The sequence below is a fragment of the Haliaeetus leucocephalus genome, unplaced genomic scaffold (genome assembly GCF_000737465.1).
Source record: "Haliaeetus leucocephalus isolate CR32 unplaced genomic scaffold, Haliaeetus_leucocephalus-4.0 Scaffold229, whole genome shotgun sequence".
Lineage (NCBI taxonomy): Eukaryota > Metazoa > Chordata > Aves > Accipitriformes > Accipitridae > Haliaeetus > Haliaeetus leucocephalus.
In genome coordinates, this window is record NW_010972665.1 from 11,310,871 (window position 1) to 11,338,220 (window position 27,350).

General features: G+C 37.2%; 1 protein-coding gene across 2 annotated transcripts in view; it reads left to right on the forward strand.

The window, feature by feature from the left end:
• PHYHIPL (phytanoyl-CoA 2-hydroxylase interacting protein-like) overlaps positions 1–27,350 on the forward strand; it is a 36,660-nt gene that overhangs the window by 853 nt on the left and 8,457 nt on the right. Inside the window, exons 1-2 of one of the 2 annotated variants that reach the window (XM_010567891.1) lie at positions 21,799–21,811; positions 24,721–24,887. In XM_010567891.1, coding sequence (XP_010566193.1) covers positions 24,723–24,887 — 165 coding nt within the window. In that variant the 5' untranslated portion in view covers positions 21,799–21,811; positions 24,721–24,722. Of the gene's footprint in view, positions 1–21,798; positions 21,812–24,690; positions 24,888–27,350 lie in introns of those variants that run through there. The other variant, XM_010567890.1, reaches the window with a different exon arrangement.

The window sequence follows — 27,350 nt, forward strand, 5'->3', positions numbered from 1 at the left end:
GAGACCGCAGCGCCGGGCAGGCAGCGGCAGTCCGCCCCCCGAAGGCACAGCTGGGCCGCCGAACAGACGAAGTTTGGTTTGGTGCGGACATTAAAGATTACCTGCGTCAGAGCGAGCAGGCAAACGTACGGCGGCGGTGAGGGACAGCCGAAACAGATTTACGGGCTTGAAAGAACGCTGGGAGCCGGCTATGGTTGAAGAGCGTAGTATCGCTTATGCGCAACTCCCAGTGACAAAACTGAGCGGAGAAACTGGGAGTCAAACAATGAAAAAATATTTTCTTGCAGAGTGGCATATAATTTGTGTTCGTATACCAGGTTATTCTCATCTTCTCATTTGACATTGAATCGTCAAAAATAACTTCTCAGGTTTTGATGCAAAATGTGCTTTGGGTGTGGAATGTATGTTACCTGGCCAACATACCGAGGAATGGAGATGCTGTATCAGTGAATGGTACGGTTGAATTAATGAAGCTGTTTCCCTGTTGTGAGTGTATCTTTGGAGCATAACTGTTATAGGTGATGGTCATGGAGAGAGCCAGTCCGGCTTTCTCAGTTGTTTTTTTACAAATTAGTTGTGATGGAATTCTTCACTTTTTTTGACCTAGGCAGACTTAATGGTTTAAATGCTGGATTTTTGTAAGCCCTTTATTTTTCTTGAAATAGTCAAGAATTTGACAAGGCATTGAAAAGTCTTTTCAGTAATTATTTTTATAGCTGCATGGGAAATTCTTTGATTTCTTTCATGTTTGAATTAAGATACAATTTGCACTTCCATCCACTCATGCCTGCCTAACTCACTGCCTAGAGAAACTGACCTATGTTTATAGTAGTGGAGGCTAGACCGTTCTTTTGTTAAAACACTTTCCCACATGTATTTCTTTTTATTAATACTAGAGAGAAATGAAAACAGATAAATTATGCAATCCTTCGTATTTGTCTACCCCAAGTAATTGTAGTGAAGTACCCCATGTTAATCATTGCAGACTCTATTTGGTTCAACATACTATAGTTAAGGACTGCTCCATTTCTACAGAATAGTGTCATACAGACACGCAAATGAAAAACTGTAGTATATTTAATTTTAATTCCCTTTTGAATAGGCTTCACTGGAAAACAACAACTTTCCTGTAGATCTGGCTTTACAAACTAATCTTCATCAAGTAAGCCAGCATCATACAGGGTCATTGCCTCCTACAATACATGGTTGAATTTCTGAAGGAGGCACCTATATTGGGCATGTGAGAGCTGCAACTCAGTGCCTAACGTGGCACAAGACTGCACCTGAGCATACTTCAGTATTTCCTACAGGTGGCACTTATGTATCAAAAAGCTTGTTTTAATAGGAACATAAAAGCAAGCAAGCAAAGGTTAAGGCATTAATTTTTCTAAGTAAGCATGCAAATGTATACGCAACACATTTAGACCCCTAATTGTGTACACGGGTTTAGTTAGTGCATTTATATTATGAATACTTACGATTTATTTTAGGGTACCTTTGTTGTAAAAGATCTAATTCTTAAGGTGCTATGTTAGCATCACTGAGGTTAATCAAAGTTACATGAAAAATATCAATATATTACCTGTAGTGGATTAAAAATATGCTGGATTTTCATATTCTGAAAATGTTCTTGATCTCCAAGCTGTAGTAACTGTAAAGGCAACCAATGAAATGATAACATTACATATCCAGCTATGATAAATTCTGCAGCACGCTTAGTTTGGGATTGCAGGCAATGCTGCAGTATAAACATAAGCAATAATGGAATTTTTATGCAGATAACAAAATATTTTTCTTGTTTTCTAAGATGAGGGAATTAATATTGAAGCACTTTGTATTCAGAAAACTGGGTTATACCTCCTACAGAGGTATATGCAGGAACCAGAAATCCAGGAATTGGAGTGAGCAGTTAATAATATCACAACAATTCATATCTTTTTAGATTTTTTTTTCTGTTTTTTTCCCACTGTTTTTTTTGCAAGCATTATCGTCTCTCTTAATGAATCAAGACCATTTAGAAAATTTAAAAATGTGAAATAAAAGAAAACAAATGTATGCGTTTTGGAGATTTTTTTTATTTTTTTTTTTAAATAAAAACACCTGGTAAGATTTGGTTTAAAGTGAATGCAACATTATAAAGCCAATCATCAGCTCTTATTTTCAGCATTCTCTGTTATTTACAAATGCTTCTTGCATTATTTTTTTCTTATTATTTTAGGTGGTTCTACTAGCACAGCTTAGTATTGGTCTATTGCACAGTCTAACATGTAGTTCCTTAGAACTCTACTGAACTCACTTTGTGTATGGGAAAAAGTGTATCATGTTATTTTCCTTTGCTGTATTTGAACGTTGCAGCCATGTTTCTGTAAACTTAGGCCAGGAAAGAATGTTTAATCTGTGCTAAAAATTCTGGTGACCTTTTATAAAATTTGTATTAGCCCTAGCTAGGGATTAAACCTTTAGTAGATGGATGCCCTTTGTATTGTGAGCAGGCCAATTCTATGAAAATTCATCTAACTTCAGAAAATCATGAGCCTTTGAAAAAACTGCTTTTCACAGGCTTGGTAGAACAGTCTCAGATTTTAGCAGCTGAATTTCTTGAAGCTCCACATTGTGGTTGCACAGCATTCCCCCTACAGATACTGCACTTTGGTTGCTGGGGTCCGGCCAGAGTGACAGCAGTGACACTGGCATCTGCTTTCTGTGCTCTTACAGTTGGCATAGACAGCTAGAAAGTGGAAGACACCTATCAAAATGCAGGAAGGAGAAAAGCAGAGCAACAAACCTTGGAACTTGGGAGACATGGACTGGGGAGAGGGGCAAGAAAACTGGCCCAGAAGCTGCTAATAGAGACTGAGGTAGTGGCTGGCCAGGAGTGGAAGAACAGGAAAGACTTAGAAGCTGAGGATGTTTGTGAGGATTAGATTAAATGGGAAGGCAGAAGTGGGCAAAATGACTCTGAATGAGAACTGGAAAAGAAGATGAAGGAGCAAGGGAGGTAATCCAAGTTCATGCCCAGGGAAGTAAAACTGGGAAAAAAGATAAGGGGCCATTCACCCAGATTAGATGAATTGGATGAATGAGGGTGGAATGAGAATTGGGGACCTGTGAAGAGTAAACCTGGAGACCTGTCTGCAAAGAAGAGACAGAAATTACATGAATTTCGAGGGGGAACTGGGCAATTTGGACCACAGAGGTTATGAGTAAAGGAATGGAACCAGGACTTGCTAAGCAGAGACTGCGACTGAACGGAAAGCCTTAGGAATGAAGAACAGGACTTTTGAAGTGTGACTGGGGAGTACAAGAAGGGGTGGGACAGGAACAAGTTCATGAACAGGGCAGAAGTGGCCATGTTTTGGTGTGACAGCCAGAGAAAGGTCAGTGTGTATCAGCAGATGACATTTTCCAAAGCCACACACAACCCCAGGATACCAAATTCTCCTTGTTCATTTGCCGGCAAAGAATGGTGCCATGGTATCAGGGCTTCAGGGGTACTGAGAGTCAACAGCTGCAGCTGACTTCAGTGAGAGTAGGACTTTGAAAATACAAAGCACAGTGCTAAATGCTTTGAGAAAAGAGATGTTAACCACCTTTAATAGGCACCGAAAGTCAGTAACTGTCTTTTATCTTCTTTGTGCCTCAGTTTTCCGTGTGTAAAATGGAAGCAGTATTATTGCCTCCCCTCACAGAGATGTTTTCAAAATAAACTGATGAATGCATGTTAAGCAGCCAGGCACTGTAGTAGCCTGGAAAACCCATGAGGTGCATGGAAAAACCTATGATGAAATTCATAATTTTGTCTTCAGAGCAGCATATGAATAATGTGTAGCAAATAAGTCCTGGGACTACACACAGAACAATAGCAAATAGCTGTTACAAGAAAAATAGTTCATTATGTACGCACTATTCATTATGTATGCTGAATGAGTCAGAATTTATGTGGAAAAAATAGTATGTAATCATGCAGTTAAAGACTACATCATAATCTGAACAAACAAAGGGGCCAATTTGAGGTTATTCAAGTATGCTTCATTCTGATATTTTCTAACTATTGATGGCTTGAACTACACAATCTCACTAAAGTGCTTTTAAATTTTTTTTTGTGTTCGCTTCATATATTTGAAGATAGTGTTTGGGTATCAGGATCAGAACTGGAATTGGTGTCTTGGCCAGTTTCGGTTGCATAAATCAATTTCATCACCTTCCAAACACTTGATGCCATCAAAATTGTTTAGTCTAACAAGCTTGTGTAAAAGCAGTACATCGTACAAGCTAAGGTGTCATTTCTGTCTTATGTAAGCAACTTGCATCTTTGGCTTTCCATGTTATTTGAGCATGTCTCATGTTTTCTTTTTTATTTCAGAAGTTTATTATTATGCTGGATTTATTGGAGCATTCTAAAAGATATTTCTAGAGTTTGTAAATGGGAGTTTTCATGGACATATCATGTACACATTTGCCTTTCAAAAAGAAGGGATAAAGTGGCATCATCCAGTCACTGGATGCATTCTTGAAATCCCTTTTTTTGGCATTATGGAGCATTATCACTACTGTTTCTGAAATGTTATCCTGTAAGTCCCAGAGATAGGGAGAAACTGAATTTCTAGGTAGACTCCTACTTGAAGGACAACTGAGACATCCAAATTTCACACATTTCTTAGTGTCCTGAATGGTTGGACTTGCATAGTTGTTTAGTTTTTTTTAAAGTATGAGACTTCTGAGCACAGGAATAAACAATTCATATTTTTGTATCCAGCATAATAGAGAGGTGCTTGTAACTGTGGTATTTTGATAGGACACAAAATTCAGAGGCATGTCTGTTGTTGTTTTTATTCCTCTCCCCAAATGCAAGTTTGGAGATTTAAATTTGCTCTCTTCAAAATGCAAACTCTGTCACTTTTCTAGGGTTTTAATGATGGAATGGCCAACTAAGAAATGTATTTCTTCCATAAAATTTCATCTAATCTGGTTGACGCTAGATTAGCAGCAATAATGCTGCTTCAGTTAGGAGCTAAAATCTAGTACATAGCTTCAAAAGCTCTCTTGTTGCAAAGAAAAATACTTATTATGGTTTTAGCTTTACATTCTTGCCAGAGACTAAGGTTTTCACATGTAATATTCCTTACTGTTAGGACACAGAAAAATATTAAATGGAGCCAAGCAACTATTTTAAAGTCTTCATAAATGATCTTTAGAATTGTGGAAGAGAAGAAAACTAATGATTAGCTTATGTCTTTCACTTCAGCTCACCATTGCAAGTATTTTATCCTGTCTTGTTTTATATCACAAAGCAATGATGCCACTAATAACTAGCGAGGCTTTGCTCGACACTGACTATTCAACATCCCTGTGTCAAGAAATGTAGTCATCCCCGTTCTTCCTTTATATTCTTTAATTTTTAGAGTTATTTTCCTTCCTTCTTCCTCCCTCCTCATCTCCTTTTAGAGCTTTATGCCACTCAAATCTGTGTAATTGATTATTAACGATTTTGACTGGCAATGACCAAGTTATAAATTATTAGCTATTTAAATCTTGCCTGGTATTCTATTTGTGCCCCTATTGATTCAATTATTCTTCACTGAAACTCTTCTAGATTCTTTATAAAGCAACTGAAATGCTTGATGTGTAATTATGCCAGATTCACATACAGAAGCACTGTTCTCTCCCAGTGGTATATGCTGATATTGCTTGGTTGAAACTCAAATATATAATGTGAGTTTTGTAGTTAATTTCTACTCATTGTTATAATTTAGGCTTTTTAAACATTACTGTCTCCTATGTATGTCCCTTTTTCTTTGTGTTTGTTTCAGATTATAGTTCCCAGAAGCATTCTTTTATTTATTCTGTAACAGAATCCGTTTTATCATTTTCTGCCTATGTTTCTAAGCCATCTTGTGCTTGCAGCTCCTTCTATTTTAATGTTGTCTGCAATACAGAAATGTGATCTCTCTTTCCAGATCATTCATAAAGATGCTTATTTAGCCTGGAACTAGCCACAGGCTCTATGGTAGCCCAGTAGACACCTGAACATTTTGGCTGTTTTGCCAATCTCATCTCTGCCAGCCAATGTTCAGCCCTGCAGATCAGTAGTTCTTAGTAAGTACAATGGCAGGAGGAGTCATTTAGGGAAGAGAAATTCTGCTCCCTCCAGCATCTGAGAAGCAGGAATGCCAAGCCAACCCCTCACTTTAAAATTTCATCCATCTTCTGCAAGTCTCAAAGACAAAACCTGTTTTTCTTAAGAGTTAAGCTATTAGTATCCTCTTCATCTGTTTCATCTTCCATCTTAAACTACATGTAGCAGTTTTCTTCTCATCCTGCTAATCTGATGGCTCCACCACCTCTGGTAAACTGTGTTCTGAGCTTGCTTCTCCAAATTCGCTATTTACCCTGCAGTTATGCCTGTATAATCTAGATCAGAGTCTGCCCTACAGGCCACTTCAGCTTTTACAGCAGCTTTCCAGTGAAGTCCCTGGTCCCAGAGCTACAGCTTCTAGAACAAGCAGAATATCGCTTTTGTCATGTAAGGTGGGGGGAAGAGACATTATATCACATTCTTATTTAGAGTTCTGTAGTATTTTGTCATTCATTTTTGAATGGGTTCCAGTCAGGCATTGTTGTGTTCAGTTGTCTCCAAAGGCTTGCTGAAGCTTATCTTCCTGACCTTGAGTTTTCCTTCTGGGACTTCTCTGCCTCATTAATTTTCCATTTTTTTCCTCCAAAATCTAGAAAGATCTCCTCCCTTACCCATTCCTTGTAATTTCCTCCACCTTTTATTGTTCATGGCCTCTATATAGCAGGTTTGAAGGCCCCAGCTTTTCTGAATAAGGTACTTTTCAAGTTCCCTTTGTTCTGCTGAAGTAGTGCCAGCATCTTTAACCACAATTGAGGAGGTAATCTTTAGAAGTCCTTACAGTCTGGGTTTGTTTTTCTTAGTCCACTTGGTACAGTAGGTACCTCTGCTGTGCTGCCAGCATGCATGGCCTTTTGTACTTTATGTGACCTGGAACGCTATACTTAATTCTGTCTGAACACAGCCCAGAATCATCCACTATGTTTTCTTTTCTCTTTTGATAGAATTTTCAAGCATTTTACTTGCAGACTACTTTCTTCAAAAAGTTATAAACATGTCTGAAAAAATAGTACTAGCATTGCCGGTACATGTATAAAGTATGTCACTGCTGTAGGAAAGTATGAACAAATACAATGTTTATGATGTTGGAACTAAAGAAAGCTCTGCTCCAGGATCACTTCCTGTGGTTTCCACACTAGGTTTTGTTACACAGTGAGCATCCTTTATTTGACCTTGAAAATGTTTCCTTCAGCACCGAAGGTTTGGCTAGAATTTGTTGTAGTATTTGTAGCTGGATAAAATTTCACAGTGGTGTTTGTAGTTGAATCATTAATCAATTTTATTTTATTGTTTTCACAGAGTGTTCTTGTTTTATTTATGCTTGAATGAACAAGCTGTTTTGCATGGATGTTTTCAAAAACAATGATTAGCTATACTGTTTTTATAACCTAACAACAGTTTCTCTGAGCCTTGACAGTTCTAGCTGCTGACAAAAAGGGGAAACCTTAAAGCTAGTTTGGTGTTAGTCTTTCGTTCCTGCAGAATGACAGAAAGTATTATCAGAGTTGCACTCTAAGTTCCAAGTACGGAGTGGCATCTGGAGTTTATTTCTCCAATACTGTTAAGTCAGACGCAGCTGGCACCTCTAGGAGAAGCATAGTTTGAGGAATTCCCGTGTCAAGCTTTGTATATCAATGCACTCTTGTTAGGAGAATTCTGCAGTTTGCAGTTGTCAGAAGCATCCCATAAATTTATTCCCTGAGCTGTTCCATTGGCTTCAGAAAGACTCCGTAAAAACAGATTTGCATTCATAACATGGCATGATTAAGATCTTGCAACTACTGTATTATTTTCCTAACTTTTGTTGTGTGTATTCTATCTTATTTCATACAGATAGGCATCTAATTTGGAATTTCTCTCTTTAAGTTGCAGTTTGTCTGGATTTCATCTATCTTTAGTTTGGGGCTAGAAATAACATTTTGAAAAGATTATTCGGGGTTTTTTTGCAGGTCGCTTCTAGGTGTACTCATAGTTGAAGACATGTGGACTTCAAAATCAGCAGGACAAAAAAGATATTAAAGGGCTCTTTCAGTCTTGGCCAGCCACAAGTACTATTGTAGAAGTATCGGTGGAGTGATTCATGCTGTGTCGTTGGTCCTTTTAATCCAACTTATGTAAAGGGAAATTATACATGAGTTTATATTAACTAAGGGATAAAATTAAGAACAGTGTGCAGCAGATTGTATTTTAGAGCTACTGAGGTGCATCTGATGACATAAAGTAAATATTACGCACTTAGACTTTTATGATGGAATTTATGCTGGTAATTTAATATAAATGCTCAGTAGTAAACATGTGGCTTTCAGAGCACTAATGTTTCTGATGAATTTCTAGCCTTTACACTTTCAATGTAATTTCAAGACATATCTCTAATCACAGAAGTTGAAAGTCCCCAAGCCTATCTGCTCGCTGAATCCATTACATCACAGAGAAGTTCTGTCCCTCTTGTGTGGAACATACTGGAATTTTAGCCAGTGTTACCTGTGCTCTGATGAAACAGCTACCACCTTACCCTTCATGAAAGGACAGATTTGAGCAGTAAGACTTCACACACAATTAATTGCGGTTGTCTCACCTCTGCCCACGTGTAGAGGTTACTTTCTCTTCCCCCCTAGATAGAGGCACCTGAAACTCCAGGTACATTTCTTTGTTTCCTCTGTCTGTGAACTGCTTTGTACCATGCTTTGGAACCTTGACCCACTGAATATGTTGCTTCTGTAGTTCACTTTGTCACTCTGTTTAGATAGCATGGAGTTCTTAAATCGTATTTGGTTTACAGGGACCTGAGTATAGCAGCCCTTCTAGAGTAGGAGAGTTCAATTTCAAGTTCCGTGACACATCAGGTAGCCAGATGCCCCAGCATGACCTGTGTATTAGGAACATGTCTGGTGGTACTCTGTGCTTTCTCATAACTGTACAAGTGCAGGGAAGACAGAATCAGGTCCCGTATGTGAAAAATAAGATACTGATTCTCCTCCTTCTATTTTTGTATATTCTGTAATGCTTAGCTGGTTTCTGGGTTGCTTCCTTGAGCAAACCATCAGCAAAGCACCTAGGCTGTCTGGTGAAGCTGTCAGCCCTAATGCAAGTGTGCAGTGCTTGAGATGGAAGCCATACAGTGAAACTAAATTCTTCAGTATATCTTAGTATGCTTGTTATATTTAGCTCATATAGTAGGGAGTATGAGTTGGAAAGCATTAGTTGAGATGCTTTTAAATGCTCTAAAACCAAAAGATGAAAAATCTAAATATGAATTCTTTTTAAGTAACATACCCAAGGGGACTTGGTTGACTTAGTGAATTTGTAGTAGGTTGTGCAGCTATTCCTCTAGGTAATAATCAATTTTGTCTTATCATGATCATGATTGATCACTTGTTAACAATCCCATGACTGTTTGATAGCCTGAATGATAAGGCTCCAGAAGACTTTGTAACGCAAACTATTAAAGTATCCAACTGAGCTGTGCTTTTAAAAAAAAATAATTCTGAAACTACTGAGGACCATGGCATTCCAATGGATTTGAATCTGATGGTTCAGAATTGTTATAGGTTTCTTTTAACTTAATTACATGAAAACTTCAGTTTGAGTTTTCTCTTTATTAGACAATCTTCTTTAGAGAATCTACATGAGAGATCTGTTACAAATGCCATCAGGACAGGAAAATTATGAGCTAGAGTCAAGACTTTTAATAAACCCACAGAGTCTATATGCTATACCATGTCTGAGTGAGGGGTGAATTCTCATGTGGCAAAAACTCTGCTTAAAGATTTCTTTTGACTACAGTATTCGTAGCTGTGTCATTTGTATATTCTAGTATCTGTGAAAAGCTTGAACTCATTGTAGCCTTCCCCTTGATAGGGTGTATTTAACAGGGTCCTCTCTCATTTCTGCATGCTTACCTACCTTAATGAAACTGGCAGCAACCTAAGTTACCTATGAGCTCTCTACTCTTGTCAAAGGTTCAAAAGTTAGTAACAGTCAAGGAGGGGCAGACCCACATCCAAAGACCTTGACTATGTTTGGTTGCCCTCGGAAACCAACTAAAAATGAAACAAACCAGAACAACTCCAGGTCCTGCCAAAAAAGGCTCTCAAACCCCGTATATCCTTTATTTGTCAGGGCCTTAGAGAAAGTCTGAAACCTGCATAAAAATTAAATTTTAAAAAATAGTACAGGTTACAGAGTAGAATTTCCTGAACTATTATGAATATATAATACCTTTCAAATCACAGTTAGAAAGCACGAACTGGTGTAAACCAGAGCCAAATCCTATTCCTTACAAGAGATCTGTGTGAAAAGCTCACAGCAATTACCAGTGTGCTGAAGTAAAGAAATGCTCATTCAATGCTGCAGACTGCCAGGGTATCCAGTGAGTTACAAAAGCCCACTCATGCTGAGCACCCTACTTTCTCAAGAAAACGCTTAGTAAAATTGTGTTCCCCAGCCTTGATTTCTCTCCCTTGCCCTTCAAGTGATGAGTTTTGCCTTTCTCCCTGGGCTTCCCTTTACTTAAAAGAAAAGTAGGTCTTAAATGAAAATCCGTGTGCGATCAAGGCAGTTGCAATTTTCAGACAAGCTGGCAGGTCGAATTAAAGCTCATGTGAATACAAGGCTGCCTTTGCTTGCTAGATTTGAACTCACATGACTTAACTTGAAGTAGAGAACACATTTTTGGTTTTGATTGAGACACAGCTGCAATAAATGGCACAAGTTGTTGCCAGCCACGTAAGAATGAGGTAAACAAGTATGAGCGTGAGGTTCATAGTAATAAACTAAAATGAAAGCATGTATTTGTCTCTCTCTCTTTTGTTTAGTGACATGTGAAAGCACAAATCATGAAAGGCCACTCACTTCTCTAATATACAGTTAATATTAAAAGCAGTAGAAGATTAAGGCCAGTGCTTTGCCCTCAGTTACACTGTGTTAGGTGAAGAGCATTGGAGCAATTAGGCCAGTGATCCAGAGCAGTGTAACTTGGATTGGAATCTGGCCCCAAGCAATTTGTCCAGGGTCATACAGTCAGAGCCTTCATCTATGAGTCTGGTTTTTTTTATGGTGTTAGTCTTGGAGATGTAGGCAGTTCCACAGTCTCAGAGGCAGCTGTACTTGTTTATTCATCAGAAGAGAAAAACCTCATGCCATAAGAAGCTCCAGATCCCTTCCTGCTCCCAAATCTGTCCCTTTAGTGAGCAACAGGGCGGGAGTCTACTGAAAAATGTCACTCCCTGTTTTCCAGCAAAACAGTACCGAGATAACATCCTTCCAAAAATACACCACAAAATGGGAGTGCAGTCTGAATTATGGTCAGAATTTCATAAGGATGCATAGATACCTGACAATGCAGGCTTCTCCAGCTAAATGAATAAAGTACACTTGATAAATAGGTCTGCTTTTATAGTAGTGTTTCTGATGCAGTTATTTCCTTTCAAAATCTGGAATTCTGTATAACTGAAGGTATGCATTATACAGAAATTCCAGTATATGTAAGTGGCTGTAAAGTTCATTTCAATTTTAAAATGATATTTAAATTAAGCTAGAGGATGGTTTAGAGTCTTTTACATCCCTTATTACCTTCTTTCCCTTTCAGAAGCTGAGAAATGCTCATTTTAATTAAAATTTGTTTTTAAAATGCATCTTGTAGTCAACACACGCTGAGAAGAGCCACTTACCACCCATGTACTGTAAGCTTGCTGTGCTGAACAAAATGGGATCATTACTTTAATTAGTAGTAAATATTGTGGTGGCTTAGTGTTTGCAGTCTACTATAATGTCCTGTTTGATTTCTGGAAGGTAGAATTGCACTAGCCTAGCTCTGATGGTCAGAGGCACGAAAACCGATGGTGTGCCAGTAGGAGTTGTAGCGCAGCTGTAGCTATTTTTGCCACACTGCAATTCTCATTCCATAGAAGGTTGCAGAGAAGCTTGTTTAGCTTCAACGTGATGAGATGATACAGTAAAAAATAAAACCACTTCTTTAGTATAAGCAGTCTAAGAGAACTTTAGTGGGAACAGTGTATTGGTATAAATCTTTCTGCATTTATGAGTCACTCAGCAGACAGGATGAGGAGCAAGATGCTGATGTTTGGTGGTGTCATTTGCACTCAGTCTCAGCTTATCTGGACAAATCAGTTTACTTGTTTTTTGATATCCGTGGGTCATAAAAGGAGATCCCACTACTTCTCCTCAGCTCTCTACACAAAGATTTGGCCAGTCCTTAGAGCATGGTAGGATCAGTAGATCTGCATATCTTAGATAAGGGGAAAAGCAGGCATGATGGCATGTCAATTTAATCTTCTGGGCTAGGTGGTTTTTTAGTGTCTTACAGTTTTCCCGGTCCTTAGTGAAGAAATGTGTACTTAAATGATTATTTACAACCTTCCAGTTGCATATTTTAATCTGATAATTAAGTTCCTCCTTTTTCATAATTTCCCCACAGTGAAAATTAAATTTTGTGTGCACATGTGTGTGTTTAGCTTAGCATTTTAGTGAGTTAACACTCCTCAACTTATGTGCAATAAAGATGCAAAAAGGAAAGAGGAAAAGTTGGGTAACAGTGGCCCAGCCTTGTGGAACACCACAAGGTGTTCTTAATAGAAGCATAAAGGCATAAAATTTTCTTCCAAAAAATATCCATAAGGAGCAAGGGAAACTCTATTGCATCTATTTCCATTCTAGTACTCAGTTCAGAAAGGCTACGTTTTTTGGCTGCTATTGACATTCTGAAAATGTGGTTTAGTTTTGAATGAGTAAAGTATAAATAGTAAATACTTTCAAGACATCAGGATATCCAATAGGAATTTAATCTTAGTGAAAGAATAAGGTCAGCCTTGCCATGTCAGCCATTGATCAGATTTTCAGTCAGGTTTTGTCTTATGCTTTGGGTTTGTGAAACTTATATGTGCCTCTGCAATTCACTTGCAGCCATAGATATGAATTGTTAGATATTTGCAGTCATGTTTTAAGAAGCTCTCAAGTAACTCAGCTTAAATCGCATTGATTTCAGTAAGACTCTTCTAAATCATTTAGGGACTTCTGAAGATGTTACAAAATGTTACTTAAATTTTTGCTTCAGGTAGGGATGGGTCAAAAATCAAAGGAAGAATTGGCACTGAATTGGAACAATTGGCTGATAACAACAGAGGACAACTCAGTGATATATCTGAATTTCCTTATGGTAATAACAAAAGAGGAAACAGTTATTTTGAGAAATTAGTTTAATGATGCAATTGAATGCATTATTTATTTTTAATGAAAATTAATTAAATTGTGGTCCTTAAATAATTTAGCTATAATTGTAGTTAGCAAGATATACATTCATCCACTTTCAAGCTTAAATGCTCCTGAGATGTTTGATCCTATCAGTGTTTTCAGAAAAAATATTGTGGGGATAAGTGAAAAACTCTGAAGTATTTGACACAGAAATTCAGAGAAATTATTCTTGAAAAGTTTATCCCTTTTAAAGTATCAGTGCAGAGGATTTTTCTGAGTCAGTGATATGTACATTTCTTTGCTATGGGAGTTCAGAAATTGGCTGCAGTGTAGTACTTACTTTTTTCCCCATGTTCTTTTTCTTGTGTCTCTTTGGCGGGAATCTTGCAAATTATCAGATGTTGCTGTTGTATGATGAGAATCGTGAGAATTGACAAATGTAATTTAGGAAATAATTACAAAGGGTAACTTCAACTATCTCTCAACTTCTGTGACTTCTCTTTCTAGTCTCTGAAAAGAATTAGGCTCCTCCAGGGCACAGTTAAATGTGAGAGCTAACTGTAGGTATTCAGATTATCCAGTTTAGGAAACTGCCTTTTTCACTGAATGGAAAGTGAGCCTGAGGAGACTTACCACCCAAGGGTGATATTGGTCTTTGTTAGTGTTTTCTTCTTTCTTAGCACAGTAAGAGTTTTAGTGGTTCCCACAGTAGTACATCATATCAGCATTGCACATGAACATTGCTGCAAGTCATATGTATAAAATCTTTTGGACAGTAGCCTTTGCTTTTGAATTAGAGGTTACATCTTTTGTATAAAATTTATTCCAGGTGTAATTCCACAGACATCTGTGGTCTTATTGCAGGAATGAATGTTGTTCCTGCTTTTTCCTTGTTACTGTATCTGCTGTCATTTTTAAGAAGCAAAGAAATGTTTGGGTTTTATTATCTTTATCTTTGAAGGAGTATATATGGCCCTACAAATCCACTCTTGAAACTTTTGTATCTAAGTCAAAATTTATATTCCACAGAAATGTTATAATGGGACTATCTGATTTCTGCTTACTAATTATAGTAACCTTCTCTGTACAGATATGCTTAATTTCCTACTGAACCTAATGTTGCATTCAGTGTCCGCTGAGAGAATGCTTGAGCTGTAAACCAAAGCCGTATAGTTCTGATGGCATAATTGTATTCCAAAATCTATCAGTGTAACTCTTTATTTGCTACTACTAGCTGTCAGGTTTGCCACATTTGCATTGTGTATTCCCATTGGTGTTAGTGGAAAACATACTTACACGTTTGAGGAAACTAAGCCCCTGAAGTCCCACCTGCACAAGATCTCAAAATACATATGATGATAGTCAAGTGCTTTTGCTAAGGGCAAATGAGCATCTCAGTTGAGTTAGTGTTCAAGCAAATGATGAAACTTTAAGGCTGTGCTGAATGCTTTTCTTTCATTATGCACTGTCCTTCAGTTGCCGTACTACACCTCCTGTCAGGTAGCAACTGAGTCTCTGAGCCGCCTTCGTGAAACGAGAGGCTGCTTGCAGAAAAAGGTTTCAGTCCTGTAGTTGACAGCAGGCAGTGAGAAACAAGGCTTGGGAGAGAGCAGGGCACTGCTCAGTTAGAACTAAGAGCCTGCACATTTGTTGCTGTCAGTGGCAGGATTGAGATATTGGGCTGCTCCTGATTTGAATCATGGGACCACTTGTAGAGTACATTTGTTCTCCATGTGAGATGGAGGAAGAATTGAGTCCTTTGTAAGAGGCTGAGAGAAATTCTTTAATACAGAAACTAGACAATCTGGAGATTTCTCAGTGCTTTAGGTAGACACAGTTTTGGGGTACCTTCTCTGCTGAAGAAGACAGCTGTACTAAAAGTACAACTGTGCTTGCAGAGTCTAGCTGTGTTCTCTTTGTTTAGCAATGTAGAATGTTCCTGCCGAAGTCAATGGTGTAGGTTAGTAGGAAACAGCTAAATTAAGCCTTGAGTTAAAACCAAGTAACAAGAGAATCTGAATGTATTTGAACATTTCAAAAACACTCAGTAAATATAGATATACATGTTATAGTTATAAATAAGTAATGCTTTATTTTCAAAACTATTTTTAAAAATTTTGGACAGAATGCACATTATCTTACTAGAAAATGCACAACAGTAGTATCAGACATGGGGAGGAAATGAGGAGAAGATTTAGAGGGGTTTATCCCTCTAACAGGATTTATAGAGCCAGGCATCCTCTCTTTATCTAATGTAAGAATTGGTTTTATGAGGATACTTATTTAGAAAATAATCTTAAATATGCTTATATAAATATAAAAATCGGTATCTGGAGTTGGTTTACCAGGATTCTGGGGGAGAGGAGAGAGAGACATTTAAGAACCTGAGACTATTCCCTAATTTTTTGTACATGAAAAGATGCATGAATAAAGCATAAATATTAATTACGTGGTTATGGATAGCAAGTTGAACTTTGAAATAGAATAGCTATCCTGGACAAGTGCCACTTGCATGGCCTAACAAATAACAGCCTTAACTTGATAATTTTATAAATGTTGTTGTATTTGTAGTTCCTCTGTGTGATTTCATTGTCTTTCTTGAACAAGGTGTTGCAGTGAACACTGAAATTCTTGATATTCAAGTTAATTATTTGCTTGGTAGGGACATACAGTCCTGGTCATGTAAAACAATTTTATATAGCTAGCAGTTGGACAGGGACCCATTCGTTCCAGAGCTCAGGAGAAAAATATGATATTGTATTTTTACTTAGTTGAATTTAAAGTATGCAGCTAATACATAATTTCCTGGCACTTTCCTGTCATTTTTGATGGTTATACAGAAAGAAGAATTCCCTCTCCTAATGAATTTTTGAGGAAATAAAATACCTCCACAGTAAGTTGGAGAATTCAGAATGAATTCCAGCACTCAAATATTGTCAGTCTATATCAGTTTTCTAGAACTACAAACTTAATATTTTACCTTTATAGAGCTGATATATAACCAATCAGCTGAATTATCAAGACAAGGAAAGGTACAAATTTTTCTCTTTCAGAAGGTATAAAGAAAGATATCTCTGTTCATTTTACTGTTTCTAAATGAGTTGTTTACAGTTGTTAGTATCACTATATAGTAAGAGGATTTCTTACATCATGGTACCTAGGTGCTCTTTATGAACTTGATCCCCTTTCATCAAACATTTCTACTTCAAAAGGTTATAGCTAATGTCTCTCATTGTATTGAAAATGTTAACTTGAGAAAAACACTTTCTGTTTTCACCAATGGATGTATTTTAAGATCTGAAAAAGGTGACATTTTAAAAATATGTGCTTTGTATTATAAGATTTTGTTTGGCTTTTGGTGTGTTTATTACATGTGCTATTGGTAACTGTGTATAATGTAAACCTGATCTTTCAGGGTCTCAGAAATTGCTTTACCTTATAGTTTATTCCTCTATGCCTCTCATCCTCATCTACATGTCTTTTCATTTTCAGGTATCTTCCCAGAATGTCTTAAGGATCCAGCGTTAGCATTTAATTTTGTGTTATGTGGGTGCAGTCTCACCTTGCTTATTTTCTGGCTCACAAACCTTAGTCACATTTCCCTGATCAAATTCCTAAGTTTCATGGAGCTGACGCTTCACAGAAGTAATTGAAGAGTTTACTATCTTGTGTGTCTTTCTAAAGACAGTACAGTGCAGCACTTAGTGCACTATCTTCTACATGACGGCACCCCAGATAAACCCCAAACTATGTGAACCAGATGAGTGAAATTACGTCAGTGCAGGAGAATATTGTGGTGACAATAGAAGTGGCATGATGACCGTTCCACTGACTTTCCTCCCAGTTGCTGATTGTGGGATATCACCAGGGCTTCGTTATGCTTTTGGCATTCCCAGTTAGTTCAGTAGCTTCTGGGAGTCTTACCTGCCATAAAAAATTGCAGCAACCTAGAGGCTGCTTTGAGTTGCTTTAGCACAGACAGCCATGGTTTCAATGAATGGAACAAGTACCACTGAATCTAGGCTTTCTTTTTTGTAGCAAATGTTCAACCCTGGGCCACAGGTCAGTGTTAGAGGTGGAGGTTCTGCAGGAGCTTGACATGTTACATAGGCTTAGTCTTCTTTATTGTCTGTATAGTCCCCCTAAAATATGCGGTTTATATCACCTAGTTTTCCATCATCTTTTCTTTTTTTCCCCATCACAAAGGTCAAAAGATCTCATTTTTTGAGTGTGTCTTCAACTATTGTCTTCTTTGTTACTGCTAGAGGTAAATTCAGAGAACAACCAGTCTTCAGATAGAATTTGAGTAGGACCTGTTATTTACTTTGGTTTTGTCTACCGAGTTTTAACTGAACCTTAAATGAGTGCCTTGACTTTAAGAAGTAGTGACATTTCTGTATTTTCAGTTAAATTCTTTGGAAATTATTAGATTCCATGACTTTTGACACTATGTTTATTTGAAATCTCTAAATATATGCATGTCTACTGGAAAATTAAACTGAGGTTTTGAACAGGTATTTTTTGCAAATTATTGTGAAATCACAGTTTAAGAAACTGCTGTCCTCAAGTACTTATCTGTCACCTCCTCAGCTAAGAATGTGGTAGCTAGACTAGTGAGCTCTTAGGATGTTTCAGTGTAACTTACAGCTGGAAAAAGCAGGGTTGTAACTGGAAATAGCCATCACTAACAAGCATTCCACTGTTTGTGTTGTGTTGTGGTGTTTTAAATCTAGACCATATTAAATGCAAAGAGTTTCATCCTCAAATAAAGAAACTTCTTAATAGCAACAATTTCAGATGTAAGGACAAGCATGAGATTTACAAAGTACAAACTGAGAGCCCAAAATGCCTTAATGTTTTTTACGAATCCTTTAGGAACGTGTTTTCAAAGATCCATGGCAATGGTGTTGGCAGCTTAGGAAAGGCATAGTAGTGATTTTTGAATGTCTGCTCCAAAAGCATCAGAATTCCGTGTTTCCCACAACATGACTCTGAAGACACTGAGGATTTATCCCTGAGTACAAAGAAACTTAGAACCAGATGATTTGTCTTTGTCCGTACAACTGGAGGTTTTCCAGTGTGATGCCAAAAGAGGCAAATCTATTTATACATGTTGAGGGGGGTTCATAATGGGTTTAAATGAAAATGTAAGTTACACTTCATTAAGCTGATGTAATTTGCATCTTGAGGGTCAGAAGGACAAAGCCTTAGCAGGAAACACAGTCAACAAGAGTAATGCGGGGAAAAGCCATTTTATCGCTTTCTTCTCTTTTCTGGTTGTTCTCCTGACATGTTTGGGCTCTGTGATATAAAGTGCATTTACATCACTTCAGGGATGTGTAAATTTCCACCACTACTCAGGACAGCTCTGAATTTGTTTGAGTGATGGTTCAAACAGACCCGCCCACCTCCCCCCCCCCCCCCCGCCTTTATTCCAAATTCTGTTTAGATATTTACATTTCTTCCACATATAAAATGAATAAATAATTTTTGTCCAGAGATTGGACAAATACCTGAATTGGTTGAATCTAAACCCCATGAAGGGGAAATAGCAATATGAAAAGCTTTATATTACTTTGATGGTTATTCCCCCTAATATCCAAGTCTAAATTGCAGATAAATAGTAGTATTTTACAGCTATATTTTGTCATCCATGATTACTGAAGGGATACTTTCACGGCTCCAGCAGACAATAGGATTTCACCCAGCCCTGCCTTCTTTTAATTTCTCCAGATTTAATGGACACCATTGCAGTTGAATGAATATTTCACGAGTTTACTTCATACTGAGTACAAGCAATCACACTCATTAAGGCTGTAATATTTGTAGTTTTTTCCCTGTTGATGGATGGCTATTATGTCATTGTATTCAGTCATTTGCAGGTTCTGTTATCTGTGAATTTGTTTCTTGACTGCTGGATAATTTTTCATGCTTGCATAGTGCAGCAAGCTACATAGTTAATGCTGTGAAAGGTGGCATATTAGTGTTATGGATGGAGTTATGGGAAAGAGGGTGTGATTTGGTTGCTGAATACAAATTGCATGAGTTCTGAATACTTAGGAGTTCTACTGCAGTGTGTCTGGTATACAACCTTTGAGTGTGAACCCGTCTTTTTAGTATTTCCAAATGATGAATAACATTCAAACTATGGGAAATACAGTTGTATGTTTAGGGATTCTATATCTTTATTAAATTTATGTCATACTGCTTCAGTTAATTTTTTTCCATTATTAATGCTTAATAGCAGGAATGTATTTGCCAAGATAATATTAGAGTCAAAACTTCTATAAGCAAGGTCACAGGAACCCAGAAATGTATTATTTTATTGGTCTAGTTTCATAAAACTCACTTCTGTGAGCTGTAAGTATGCTTAGAAGGTGGATTACAAATAAGCCCTTTCAGGATTTCTTTTGTGGATAACATAAACAGTTTGTCTGTGAAATGAAAAATCAGTAGGCATGTACTCGCTTGCCCTGCTGTGAAATTCTGCATTTTTAGAAATAAGGGGGAAAAAAAAAAAAGATCAAGTATTCTAAAATTATAAAAAATCAGGTTTTGTGAATGCTCAGTAACTACCAGTCAGAGGTTGTGTTAAGGTTCTTTTCCACCATCCTTCCACTGCTGCAGATGTAATGGTTCAGCTTGTTTTGAGTGACGAGGCAAATTAAAAAAAAAACCCACCCTTTTCCAAATCTTTTCGGTGTGGACTTAACCAATTTCCAAGTCTTATCATTTGTCTCCAATAGTGACAGATGAAAGCCATGAATGTTCAATGGGAATTTTCTGCCTTTTTTTTCCCATTCAGAGATAATTTATGTAAGTAGAAGATATAATGAGGATACTAAATTAAGTGTGTCTATGTGTATATAAATAAAATTGGTTTGTTACCCATTTGCCAGCATTTTGACTCAGCTGCAGCAGTGAGTATCATAACTGCTTTAAAATTGATCAGACAATTTAACTTGAAATTTAACTCTGGATGTGGCAGAGAGAGATAAGCCTGTGAATAGGAGCATAAAACATTAATCTTGCAGTTCTCCAGCTGATCTCAGTAAAGCTGGCGTGTTGTATGTATTCTTTGGCTTTGAAGAAATTTAAAGTCTTACGCTTCCAGTGTGACCTATGCACACGAGTGGTCTTTGACTTATTATACGGGTCAAGAATCACTGGGCCCTTTTGCTTGTTCTAAAAGTGAACTTTTTTGTTGTTGTTAAAACAGAGGTGTTTCTGCAGCACATGGGGATGACATGCCTAGTGTTTTTTTGGCAAGGGAGACCAGGTTTGTTTGACTACTAGCTCTTCTATAAGTTCTGCCCAAAAGAGACCCGAAAGCAGTGTTTCTATCCAGTCCTGCAGTGGCTTCCAGCATTGAAGCAACAAGAATGTTCAAAATGAAGTAGCCATTTTAATTGGAAGCTGATCTATGTTAATTTGATATGAAGCTGTTCAGAGCAACATTTCCGACGCTACTTTCATTTTCAATTTTTGTCTGTATTGTGATGCTTCGTCAAAGAAATATCAGTTTAGCCTCAGTGAAGTGGCAAAGCGATTAACGTGAAAGCAGCCCATTCTAAGGCCTTCTCCACCTATTTTCACATCTGTAACAGCAGTAACGTCCTTTCAGCTGGAGTGCTTTAGGGCAGCTATATGCTGGCTTTGATTAAGTTCAGCTGCTATTTCTGCTTTTAATAGATATCCTATCTCCTGATGTTGATCTATTCTTTAAATTGATCCTGGTATAAAGAAGAAGTGGCTTGAAGTGGACATGCTTTCCAGTATGAAAACCAATTCAAAATATTCACCAAAGCACAAGTGGAAAAAAGGCAAGGTACAAATGTGTTACCTTTTTAGACAGTTATATCTGTCAGTTTTTGATTTCCACGACACCTATATTTTGCTTACCACATACCTGAAGTCTCTAGTTTTAACTAGCAGGTAGGCCACTAAGCAGTCTTTTGTAGCAGCCAGCATTTTTAAGTGGTTTGGTTGACAATATTATCAGACCCTGGTTGAACCCCTACTTTAACAGCAGATAGTAGTATTTTCTTAAACACCTGACTTCCAAGTTTAGCTCAAAGTTACCCTTCTGCTATTGAAAATTCTGCTCATTCTTACTATTTTGTCTTACATAACTATGTATTATAGTAGTTATAATGCTTTTATAATATTGATAAAGTCTAATGGAAATATTCCACAAGATGTAGTTGTTATAAGTGATGCATGTACAGTAGCAGGCTGGATAGGATATTCTTACTCTCATTCTGTGCTATCCTGTCATCTTCATTTCTTTCGAGTTAATTACAGTGCAGTGATGTCAAGGACTGTATCTCACATTTTTATGTCATATTCCAGTACATCTCAAGACAGAATGCTGTTCCTAACATTGAAAAACACTACTTTTTGCAGGACCAGGATTCTGAGTTAGAGCTTATGCTTTGCAAGAGAATGCTTCTCCAAAATTTCTTCGTGGTCTGAATGCTAGGGTGTCTGCTGTGTGGGCAAAGCTGGTCACCTGCGTGTTTGGTTTCTAGGATCAGTCAAATCTAAGAGAGCAGAAGAGTGCTTTTAATGTTTTTTCCTTGTTCTCATGCAATGGTACACCAGTTGCTTTTCAAAAGTCACCATTTACCAATACTTGCTGAATCATCATCCTCCTCATTAATACTGTGTATCATTATCAGGTTCCTATTACTGCCTGTCAACTCAGGATCAACAACAAAAACTGGATTTTGACATTCAGGACTACACAAATACGTATCAAAATATAAGTATGGCTTACTAATATGACAGATACTTCATATTCTAAATATGAGAGAAACTGGAGTATTGCTTACTGGTGATAATTGTGAGGTATTTTACTTTCATATTATGTTCATATTCTGTTTGTATTTCAAAATCTGTAAATTTTTTTTTTTTTTTCTACTTTCAAAGAGCTTTAAAGATTTCAGAAAAGTGTTTATTTGGGATTTTGTTCCATCACAAAAAAAGGATAGCTTAGCACTTAGTAATGCAAGTGGTTTCTTTTTCTCAGACTTATATTAAAATGTTGCTAAAAATTACCTGGAGATTTTCTGCTAGACATTTACTTAAACTGTTTATTCACTTCTTAAGCAAAGAAATTAAAAGGATCAGGAGCACAGACATCTAAAGATGTATGCCAGACATTAATTCCAAGAATTGTACAGAAAACAATACGCATTTACAGAAGCGCTTTTGCTCTTTGACTGTCATTGGTGTGCTCCAAAATCTTTTTTCATCTCTGTTACTTTTGTCAATGGTCATTACTGCTTTGCACGTGTCTCCTGAAGCTTAAAGTACCTTGGCTATTTGTAACATGGCTAACACCCATAGGTATGGAGTATAGAAGCTGACTTTTGAGGCAAAGAAGTTGGACATTAACGTATTGTGGATACATATGGCTTGGATTTCCTGAGTGCATGTCTGTTCAGGTCTTTACTCAGTTATTCAGTGTGCTGGGATCTGAGTCCGTCCAGCTCTCCAGGAGGTCTGAGAACCTCAGCAGTATCACTCCATCTTCTGCTTAAACACAAAGCCTTGCTCCTGGAAGAGCTATCATATATAGCCTTTTTGGTGTACCTGGTAGAGCTTTCAGTCATTTTTCAGATACAAAATGCTTACAAAAGCAAGCAATGCATTTTCTCCCTGCTGGCTTTCTGAAATCTCACGTTGGGAAGAGCACTTACCACGTATTTCATATGAACAGAAAGCTTTCAGTAATGACTGGTATTTCTGAGTCTACTGCAGCCAGTGCAGCTGTTGAAAGTGTCATTGTGGATGGCACAAATAGGGTAGGATTTTGAGCAAGACCAGGCACCACCTGACTTTGATATTAGTTGAAAAGGAAAAAAATAAAAAAGAAGCAATAGGATGTTTGAAGAATAGACAACCTGTTAGGTGTAAATGCATAAAATGGAACAAAAATAGAAAAGTGTTATTACTGGTTCTTGAAATCATCGGTAAAATTACTTTATTCAGAATACTAGCTGGAAATCTATGGATTTCACAGACTCTGTGATTGCATTTCACATACCCATGAGGAGAATTTTGAACAATCAGGCCAACCTTAATATTTCTGCATTGAGGTGTTGGTATAATTCTTTGACAGTGTCTGTTGAGAGATTGAAATGTCCCTACTGTTTTCCAAGTCAAATTTTTATTATTATTACTGACTAGATTCACCTTCTGTGCCCAGTTTTTTATCAGTTATGATGGAAGTACAAATACTTTTTCTATAATTAGATGGGACTAAAAATAATTCTGACAATGTGTTGCCTCACATCTCTGCATAGGTCTTCTACCTTCTTCATCTGGACAGAATTTGGGAGCTTTCTTCTCTTTCTTACACAGATGTTAGCCTTGTTTTTCTCCTTTGTTTCTTTCTATGTTTGATTTTTATTTTTTTTTATGCTCTGTTTCTTTACTCCTTCTCTTACATCATCTTCTCTATTTTTTCCTTTTTACCACTCATTTTTTCTCATCTTTCTGGGTTTTTTTATTCTTTGTTTGCTTTTCACTTGTATCTTATATAGTGCAAGATCACCTAATGTTTCTGAGTTTTAGTGTTCACGAAATGCTCTACTACAAGGTTGCCTTGGGAACTAAGGGAAAACCTAATTTTAGAACCTGTGGTGCCTCTTGAGGTCAATGGTCATTTGTTTATCTAGAGAAATTAGAAAAAACATCCCAAGGAAACTGCAGGGTCTGAACTGGGCAATTAGAATAGAGAGAATAAAGACCACAGAATGAAATTGGTGTGTATGTTGCTTTTACTGTAGCTCAACAAAGTGATCACTGTTAATTGTTTCACTGTGAAGGAGACAGTATTTTATATATGTGTATACATATGTTTATATACATACACCATCTGTAAACCTTGAAGGATTTGTTTTACTTTGTGCTTGAAAAATAGGTTTAGGATTAATATGATTTCTATTTGTATTTATTTCACAGACCGGTATGGATAGGGCCATTATGTTAACTGTGTGTTAACTGTGGACGTTGCTGGCATCTTAACTAAATACGGTAGCACCAGGTAGCTTCAGACATTTCTTACTCTCAAACTCTCAACTGCACACAATTGTGGTACTAGCCAGTCTATGCAGTCTGCTTACATGTTATTAGTGCTTATTCATGTGAGGAATTTAATCCCTTTCCAGTATTTCCCATCACTGACATTGAGTCTTGTGTAGTTGTACCTCAAAGTTGCTTCTGAGTACCACCTGTCAGACTTCATGAAAGCCTGTTCAGAGATGTGATTGTATTGGAGCACAGAAAACAGATATCTAATAGGTCTTTAACTGAACGAATCATGCGTATTTTTTATGCAGGGAATAAATCACAAGATAGTGGGATTGCAGAGATGGAGGAACTTCCAGTTCCACATAACATCAAAATAAGTAACATCACATGCGATTCCTTCAAGATTTCTTGGGACATGGATTCTAAATCCAAGGACCGCATTACTCATTACTTCATCGATCTCAACAAGAAAGAAAACAAGAATTCCAACAAATTTAAACACAAGGTAACTTTCATTTAAAAATCAAGATGGAAATACTTGATTTTGAATAGATGAATCTCAGTGTTTTATTAACCATTCAAAGCCAGACCATGGGAAACAGGTATTGGACATCCAGCAAAGGTGGGTTTTTATTAATCTGATTGACTTTTTTTATACTCAGAATATCTTCTCCATCTCTAGCCTATGCTTGTGTACACACAAATACATTTGTTTCATAGAGAACTGAACACTACCTTTTCTATTTCATTTGAAAACAGTTTTGGAACCTGTACAATGTATTGCAAGACAGACATTTTTATTCCTGACTAGTTCTTAATCATTATTTAAACAATTTATGTATTCTATGCCTGTCCTTGTTCAGTGACAGACTCATGAGAGCAACATGTCATTTCAACAGAAGAGTCACAAATTCTAATGCACGTCTAGGAAGGCTTCCAGCAATTTTAGTTTGCAACATTCAGCACTGTGACCTGAATATTCATCTGGCCTCTTTCCTCAAGCCACTGATGCAGGGATATATTGAATGCATTGCAGAATCTGTACTTATCAAATCCAGCAAAATTTGCTTTGACCTCAGAATAGTTGAAATACTGAGATATCTAGAGAAACGTGGAATGAGATAGAAGATTAAACAACACAATCATCTGCAAATTTAAAAACAATGTTGGCAATATCTCTAAAAGATAAGGTTTGCCAAGGCACAAATAACCATCCAGACAAATATGAAAGCTCTAATTCTATCAACACCTAAATTACTATTGGTTTATAAACCAGTGGGATAACCAGAAAATACTTCCACCAAAAATAGCAGGTGTATAGTTTTCATGTTTCCTTACTTGAGTTTTGGGTTTTTTTAATGGAATGGTTGGAAGTAACATATACATTAAGTAAGTGTAATGAAAAATCACTTACTACTGCTTGAAATCGAGAATTTTGCATGTTTGGCCAAGATGTTGCAGTTGCTAACATCAGCCTGTGAAGCACTACCGAATTTAATGTTACAATAGGCATTTATTATGACCCATTTTTAATTATAATAGCAAATAAAGTAGGCTATGTTTTGGTTTTCTTACTGTTATTACTTTTGGACTAACAGCCTTTGGATTTGAATTCCCATCTTATATTGCAGGAATAAATATACCTTCTAATATAAATGCTTACTAAGATGGATTCTTTTTGATTTCTTTCATTTTATTAATCTACATGTTTTTTCATTCATGTGCAAAGTGGTATAAAGTTGTAAAATTTGTTTTTGTAAAAGGTAGAGCCACCCTAGCAGATCAAACACTATATACACTTCAAAATCTGTATCACAATGATGAGGCTAGTGTTAAAATGGAGAAGAAAAAAAAAAAGGATCTTGGTAGTGTAATAAAGATAAGCCATTAGATTTATTTTGTTTTTCTCAGCAATTCCCTAGCTTTTTACTGTGATGAAGTATGTAGTCAAAGGAGAGAGGTAGTTGGTTTTGTAAAAACAGGAGACTAAAGTCTATCAATTAAAATAATGAATAAGTTGGATGTCTTGTCAGAATTAACTTAAAATTTCTTGGTACTAATTGTATTAGTGACTTGGTAAAGCTTTTGTTTGGTTGGTTTGGTTTTTTTCCCCGGCCAGAATGATGGAAATCCAGACAGCAGACAGGGTGGGCAAGAGAACTGCGCATACTGAATACTCTAACAACTGTCTGTGCCAGAGCACGTTGGTGTTTGCTTTCATGCATCTTTAGTACTAAGTAATTTTTAACACACTTTCTAGAATGAGTTTTTGTTGAGAAATTAAAAATTGCTCAAATTCAAAATTTGCCCTAACCCTAGTATGGTTAAAGACAAGCATCCTTCCTCCCTATAAGGTTAGTTATATGAGTTGCACAGCTGAAGCTCAGCAGTAGATCTGCTGGGTAGGGAGCTGATAGCCTGGCAGCTGCAGCACCAGGGACTGAATCATCCCAGAATCCAGAGGGGACTGAATCAGCCCCCACCCATCCATTGCCTTCATAACAAAGCTGTTGTATAAAGGGGAAGGATATCACTGCCCTTTCACCTAGCAGAGCTTTTTAGAAAGAAAAAAGTGAGCACTACGACTTAGTTATAAAAAAGAGCATTGGGACTTACTCTCAGGAGTCATCCATTCCACAGTCAGGCTGTGGAAGGAGACAGGCATTTCAGGGGGGAAAAAAATCATCCTTACTTAGCTTACAGGTAGGGTACATCACTGTCTGCAAGTGCCTGTCTCTCTCACAGGTGATAAACACAGATGATGAGCTTAAACTATTTTCTAACTTGGAGAGAGTTAATGTTAAGTCTCAGTTTGCTCACACAGCTGTGAGCAAGTCACTCGGGATATAGACTTAACCTGATAGATGCTGTACCTCAGGAAAGGGGGCTGTTTGTTTCCTTGTGTACCCAGGAGAGCATACGTGAATGATTCATCCTTTCAGTAGTTTTTCTGTTGGCAAATATATAA